This window comes from Phragmites australis, chromosome 2, assembly GCF_958298935.1.
Source record: "Phragmites australis chromosome 2, lpPhrAust1.1, whole genome shotgun sequence".
Classification (NCBI taxonomy): Eukaryota; Viridiplantae; Streptophyta; class Magnoliopsida; order Poales; family Poaceae; genus Phragmites; species Phragmites australis.
In genome coordinates, this window is record NC_084922.1 from 28,313,538 (window position 1) to 28,321,430 (window position 7,893).

The window sequence follows — 7,893 nt, forward strand, 5'->3', positions numbered from 1 at the left end:
ATGGCGGTGAGCATGACAGTCGCATAGGCGTTGGGGATGCGGGAGCCGCGGTGTCAGTGACGGTGGCCGCGAGCGCGTGGCATCAGCGGCCTCGTGCGCATCGAGATGGCAGCCTCGAGCACGTGGCGATGACAACGAGCGCGGCCCGGTGAGGACACAACTCCAGCTTGATCCATGGTGCCGGGCTCGATGTTTTTTTTTTGGCAGGATCTACGATGGCGGCATCCTTAGTTAGCGGAAGCACTGGACTAGCAGCGGTGGGGGCCCAGCGGCGACGATGAGCTCCGTCATGTGGGATCGACAGGGGCTCACCTCAATGCATCGAGCTAGCTCGTTTGTCTGGATTTTTTCCTATTTTTGTTTTCTAGAAAACCTCATCAGTGTCAGTTGTAAGCCCGGCATTGCTAGTCCATTCTCATCAGTACCGCTTAACCAGTGGTTCCAAAACCGGTACTAATGAGATTTTAGAACCGACACTGTTAACCTATTTTATAGTAGTGGAAGAGAGAATGAATGGCTAGCCAGTTAGCTTCATGTGGGATATACACTTACCATTTGTTAACACGAGTAGCCTTGGATCCACTTCATATCTAGATCATCCCATGCAAGCAATCTCTTGCATTAATATCGATACTTTGGAGGGAATCCAAAACTGTATAGTCCATATATTACTCTCATGATGGTGGATTTTGATAAGCATTAATGGTATGTTTGTGAGAAATATCATCCATTTCTTGATATTTGGGCCCGCCATGCATGTCCAGGAGACTAGAGCGGTTTTGGTTGTCACCGAAGGCATATTCTTACTTAGCATCGTCAGGTTAGGGTTGTGGTTACTTGGTTAATTAATTAGGATTCGGTTCACCAGGCACAAGCATACAAGGTAGTGAGTGGGTTGGCGAAAAGGCAATAAGACCCCAAGATGTGAGTAGGAGAGGGTTGTGGGGTGGCAAGAGACTGTTCAACGGTGGATCCAATGGTTTTGAGCAGTCTACGATGGAGAAGAAGTCGAATAGAATTGGAAAACATCAGAGAAGTTACAGTGGTAAGTTAGAGTTTTTGAAGTTGGTGGTGGTGACAGAAAAGCTAGGGGCACATAGACAGGACACGCGGTGAGTTGAGGAGAATAGAGGTTAGCGGTGATAAACGATGTTATAAAGGCATCGTGGTGAGATATGTGGTACACATTATTTCTTTTAGAGAAAATGGTAGGTATTAGTTTATGGGAGTTTAATCAGTAATTCAAAATATAGATGGATTTTTTTCACCAAACTCTAGAGGTTCGTATACACAACAACCTCTAGTTAACAAGTTTAGCATTTGTCTTTGGTCAGTTGACATTTCTATTTTGCTTATCTGTCATGTGTTGATCATTGGATTCTCTCGGAGATTCACTGACTTTTTTTGGTCTATATATATGATAAAAGGAAGACCCAAAGAAATTCCAAAATTTGAAGGATTCACACAATTAAATATTTTTCTCTCCATACCTATGAACTGTATTGTTGACAGCTTCAAAGTTCAACCCATGCAGTCATTGCAGTGGCAGCAAGCATGCATATACACCTAAGCTAGTTGCCTATAAATACGCATACATGCTACTATTAGCAACACGTCCCACTCCAGGATTGACAAGTATCACACATCACTTGCCCTAGCTCTTTGCTCGAAGAATCGAACCCTAGTTGAGTAGTTGGCGCCATGGATTGGCAAGACCCAGCCAAGCTCACGCACACAAAGTTCTCGAGCTGCCGTGGCGTCTCCTTCGAGCTCAAGCCGTCACCGGGCAGCCCTTTCGACCTTGACGCCGCCGCTCGTCCTTCCCATCCGCCGCCGGACGCCCCGATGGCCGGCCGGTGGGTCTGGCTCCCTGCGCCTTTCAGCCGTGGGTCCTCCAGGATATTCCTTGCTGCGCCAGAGTCCCACGCTTTTGGCAGGTCGTGGAGCCGCGCGAGCAGCCACTTCTGCCACCTCGACGTCGGTGACGAAGGCACAGACGATGAGTCCGTCGGCGCGGACGAGGAGATGGCCGTCGCTGTGGCAGCTGTGGCCGTTGATCACGTGCCCAGCAACAGGTCAAGCGCGCCGGCGTCGGCCGGGCGCTCGAGGCTCGGCGTCATACTGTTGGACCAGGGCTTGTTCACCGTGTACAAGCGCCTCTTCGTACTGTGCGTCGCGCTCAATGCGATGGGGCTCGCGCTCGCGGCGACCGGGCACTTCCCTTACGCAAGGGGGCACGCCGCCCTCTTCGCCATGGGCAACATCCTGGAGCTCACGCTCTGCCGCTCCGAGGCGGTGCTCCGCGTCGTGTTCTGGCTCGCCGTCGCGCTCTTCGGCAGGCCGTGGGTGCCGGTCGTCATCAAGACTGGCGTCACGGCGATATTGCAATCGCTAGGCGGCGTGCACAGCGGCTGCGGCGTGTCGTCGCTGGCGTGGCTTGTGTACGCGCTGGTGCAGGCTCTCCAGCACCGCGACGTGACGCCCCGCGAGGTCATCGGCGTTGCGTCGGCCATACTGGGCCTGCTCGTGCTCTCGTGCTTGGCCGCGTTCCCGCTCGTGCGCCACCTCCACCACAACGTGTTCGAGCGAACGCACCGGTTCGCCGGCTGGGGCGCGCTCGCGCTGCTCTGGGCCTTCGTCGTGCTTTCCGCCGGCTACGACCCGGCGACCACCTCATACGACAGGCTCACCGTCGCTACCCTCGTGAAGCACCAGGAGCTCTGGTTCTGCGTCGCCATCACCTTCTTCACCTTCCTCCCGTGGCTCACCGTGCGCCGCGTGCCGGTCAAGGTCACCGCGCGTTCCACGCACGCGTCGACCATAACCTTTCAAGGTGGCATCAAAGCCGGCCTTCTCGGGCGCATCAGCCGCTCGCCGCTCTCCGAGTGGCACGCCTTCGGCATCATATCCGACGGCGGGGACACGCACGCCATGCTCGCCGGCGCGGTGGGCGACTTCACCCGTGGCCTCATCTCCGACCCGCCCAGTCACCTCTGGGTGCGCGGCGTCCACTTCGCCGGGCTGCCGTACCTCCTTAACATGTACCGTAGCGCGACCATGGTCGCCACGGGCTCCGGCATCTGCGTGTTCCTGTCGTTCCTGATGCAGCCGGGCGCGGCGGAGCTGTCGCTTGTGTGGGTGGCTAAGGGCATCGAGGCGAACTACGGCGAGGAGATGAAGGCGGCGGTGTCCAGCAGCGAGAGGCTGCGCGGGCGCGTGGTCGTGCACGACACAGCCGTGATGGGGCGGCCGGACGTTGCGGCGCTGGCCGTGGGCGCGGCGTCGCGGTGGGGCGCGGAGGTGGTGGTGGTGACGAGCAACCCGGAGGGGAGCAGGGACGTCGTCAGGGGGTGTCGCAAGGCCAGCATCCCGGCGTTCGGGCCCATATGGGATTCTTGACCCCAGTCTTGGAGTCCGGAACGCAACAATTTCTGTGCTGGCACGAGCATGAATCTAGCAAAAAAAAAAAAAAAAAAAAACATTACAGGGAATATTTGGATAGGCAGCGGTAAGGTCGAATCCCTTCGGGTTGGAGTGCAAATTAGTTCATTTCCTTCACCGAAACCCAAGGGATTGACAGATGGACTCTAATCGTCATATATCCAAACAAGCATTTGTATACAATGATAACATACTTGTGTCTAATTAGAAACTTGTTGCGGCACGTGTTTGTGGGTGTTTGATGTTAAACATGTAGTGCATGCACAACATGGATATGTATAAACGTATAAGGGTGTGTTTGGTTGTTTGAACAAAATTGAATAGGTTGAAATCATCCTGAATAAATTGAATGATCTTGAATGAAATAGTACTAGTATGTTGTTTTGTCGGATGAATGAGATCTCAACTAGCCATCTCTCTATTCGTAGACATTTAGACATCCCCAAAACATCCTCTACTCATAACACACACTCACTTACCACTAGGGGAAAAACCGTCCAACTTTTCTTCTTTCATAAAACACTCTTGGCTTCTTTACCATTTTACTTCATCTTGATGTAAGCTTCATGATGGTGCTTCGTATACCTTCATCCATGCCATAGTTTTAAGACCAAATCGTGAAACCGTCGTGCACGCTTCTTAAAGCATAACTTTCCGCCACTTGCTTACATCATAAACAAGTCTTCTGATGTCGACACATGTCATCTCGTCCTATGATCGTGACCACCGGCAAGTCTCTACCACTCCCAATATCTGATTGCCCTATCATTTGCACCGGCATCCCTCCCGCTTGTTTTGATTTGGTCAACACATTATCTTCATCCTCGAACTCATTTTGCCACTATATAAATAATATTTATTTTTTATTCTAAATATTTGAAGTGACATGAAAGCTACTCTGGACATATATATCATCATCAATTCCGAAAGCGTCAAATAGTAGATATAATAGCAGCTTTTTTATTTCTATCAAATTTAGAGATGAAGACTAACACATGTTCCCGATCTGTTTTACACTATAAGCCATGAGAGAAAAAACAAGATTATAAGTTTGCTCAGTAGGTGACCCCATATCTACTCCAGTCACCACTAAACTACTGCACGCCACACATCGTGGTTGATCTTCTTCCCCTCTTGCAACCTCAGTGGCCGATATGTAAGTGAATTGGATGTCAGCGGACATACTATCATAACACTTAATCGGAGAAAAAAATGCCAATTTCATATCACATCAGAAGGCACATGTCTAAGCTATTAGTGAAATGAGATGTCGAGGCATCAAAGGGTAACAAGATTCAGGATGGCAATTAGGGTGTTGCTAGGGATGGTGTGTGAGACACAAGGGGAGGCATCAAGTTTTGAAAGAGTTCAAACCAATGGTCCAAAATTTAGATCATTTTTTTTTAATTTTTGAAAATTCATGAAATACCACTCCAAAGAGTGTCTTTCATGAAATGCCACTCATTGGAGAAGTGTGCTCCACACTTTATGCCACTATCTCCTTCCTTTAACTATTTTCATTTTTCTTTCAGCCAAAAATCCCAAGAGGATTGACAATTCTGCCCTCAGTCCATGCGTGCCAGTAACAAAATTCTAGATATTGCTCAAAATATACATGCTTGATACTTCAAACAACCTATAATGGAAGGTGTAATAGTTATAATTCTTCCATGGTAGCATCAAACTCTAAATTACTTCCCTCTAAAAAGAACTATGAATTTCTACCAATATTAAAGTTCTAAGTTTTGGTTGATATAAATTTCATATGAGAACAGACATGATGCAAAAATATCTACACCATATGAATCGGTATTTCTATTCAGAATATTTTTCTAAGACCAAATCTAACAACTTTTCACTGAGCGGAAACAAAAGGCCGTACTCAAACCTTGAATTTTACAAATATTGCAGCCTACTTGATGGAGTCAAGATCCATGAACAATTAGGACTAAGTACTAAACTTTTGTTGTTGTGTCTATGCAGTAAGCGTTAACTATCAGTATATGTCACAAGGATTGAAAGAATTTTGATCCTCTTTTGTTGGAAGAAAGAGTCTGCCACTGTGTTCTGGTAAGAGTAAAAAGATTAAGACTTGCTCCTTATGCTATTTTTTCCAGAGGATCAATACTTATTAATATTACTAGTTCAAATTCATAGTTCTCCTTGTCTTCATTTCAGCAGAGATTAAGTAGCTTTCATAATGAAATTGACCATCCTTTTCATTTTTCAGATCCATATAGCCTCCATGTGAGGAATCCATTGAAGTTTGGATTTTTCTTAAAAATTACGCAAGGCTGCGTGTCTTTTTCATTGAAGGTAGAGAGTGCTTACTACAACACCTTAGAGGCTTAGAGTCTACAACAACTAGACAAGAAAATTAAGGTACAATCGCAAGAAAGGAAAACAACACATAGCAACTAGCTCAAAGTTGTAAAACAGATCAGGAACATGTGGTAGTCTTCATCTCTAAATTTGATAGAAATAAAAAAAGAACTGCTTTTATATCTACTGTTTGCAGCTTTAGGAATTGATAATGATATATATGTCCAGAGTAGTTTTCATGTCATGTATACTTCAAATATTTAGAATAAAAAAATATTATCTATATAGTAGCAAAATGAGTTCGAGGATGAACAACCTATGTGGCAAGAGGGATGAAGAGGATGATGAAATAATGCTTAATTTGTTTGCCTGAATAACCTGCACTTGCACTGAGAATATTCTTGTTCACTCAAGAATGGATATGTTATTTCCCGATGTTGTAAAGTCATGGCCAACTAGGTATGTAAATTTGTAGAGAAATTTAGCACTTGTTATCAAATTCATTTTGATCACTCACCAAGGCAGCAAGCATAAAGTGTTAATAGTAGGAATTGCCTTTCTCTTTTGTTCAGCTTAACTAATCAGAATGACTCAAGTACTATGTAGCGTGTACATAGAGCATTTCCACTCAGGATCGGCTAACTTTCTCATTCTTCATCCTATGTATTCTGCAAGCATCTTAATTTGATGTCGGTATGTTTTGCTCATTTTTTTGTTAGTCACATGATAATTGTTCCTTTAAGTTTTTTCTTGCTTCATGTTCCTAACAAAATTAATATCTCCTTTGATACTTGCTTCTGCAACATATATCAGTTGGAGCTGAAAAGTTTTGAAAGATAATCGTGAAAGTTATGGTACTCTAGAGAAGAAAGCACAGTTGCAAGATGTGCTAGTGTTGATTTCAAGATTGACAAAGATGAATGTTATTTTCCTTTCTTCTTCCTAAAGTACTATTGGCACAACCACCTCATGAACCAATTCATGCCAATTCAGCCATCCCAAGTGATTTAAGTAATAAATAGATTAAACACCAACTAGCAATTGAACACGTGTTTCACAAATGTGGAATCAATCCAGGATATAGCAATCAAAATAAGTAAAAGAATATAGCATAATAAAAGAGATATTTGCATACACAATGATCGAGTCCAAGTGGCCGTGCGACGCTGAGATGGATGATGTTGAGGGTATGGTCATCATCAACCAACGGAGGCGGCCGACGTTGATAAGGTGGGTGCGGGCCGATGATCGGAGGTAACCGACACCCATCTACGGAGGTGATGGGTGCGTCACTAGAGTTGAGGTTGTTACTTGTCGATCCATGTAGACGGTAATAGGGATTAGAGATTATAGCCAGATTTGGGAAATAGACTAAGAAAGGAAAGAGAGCACAATCGTTTGGGATCTTGTTGTAGTTTCGAGAGAGAGGAAGAAAAGGCATACCATTAATTGGCCTTGTCCTTTCATTATGTGATGATCATCTATCTTGATATAAGTTTTAAAAATAGATTGATAGAAGGAAAAAAGAGCATGCTGCAATCAAAGAAGGCAATCAAGTACGATACGTGCGGAGTAGGTTGATTGTGACTTTCCATATTATATGTGAGGGGAGGAGACTAGGAACAACCTTTGATTATAGATCATTTGATCGTGTAAGATATACGGTAGATATTATTCGGATGTGCCATAAATAGATGTTGGAGGGATTGGGTGGGGTGGGGGGGGGGGAGATCAACTCAATCCACCTTTGGATCATACTTCCTCTAGTTAAAATACTTGACGTTTTGGACAAGATGTGGTCAAAATTTTGAAACTTTCACCATCAATAACTTCAAAAATATTTTATTTGGAAACATAAAAATTGTAGGAGTAGATCTTTCTTGAAATATACTTTTATAACTCATAAATTTATTGGATATTATAAATACATTGTAATAAAAAAAATTGTAGTCAAAAGTACACATAAAACATATAGTATATTTTCCAAAACGTAAAGTATTTTTTTACTATAGTGAGTATCTCCTATGAAAAAAATCCCTCCCACTACCAAACTAAGCCTAAGTAACATTGTATCACTTTATTCATGTGCACCAAGCTAGAGTTCTAGATCAGGAATCCCAGATTGGCCCA

The 7,893-nt window shown here is 44.8% G+C and overlaps 1 protein-coding gene across 1 annotated transcript; it reads left to right on the forward strand.

Annotated features, from left to right (window-relative positions):
• Positions 1 to 1,701: 1,701 nt before the first annotated feature.
• On the forward strand, positions 1,702 to 3,399 carry LOC133904849 (adenylate-forming reductase 06235). The gene has a single exon (XM_062346457.1). The coding sequence runs from the start codon at positions 1,702 to 1,704 to the stop codon at positions 3,397 to 3,399; it is 1,698 nt and encodes a 565-aa protein (XP_062202441.1).
• Positions 3,400 to 7,893: the final 4,494 nt, after the last annotated feature.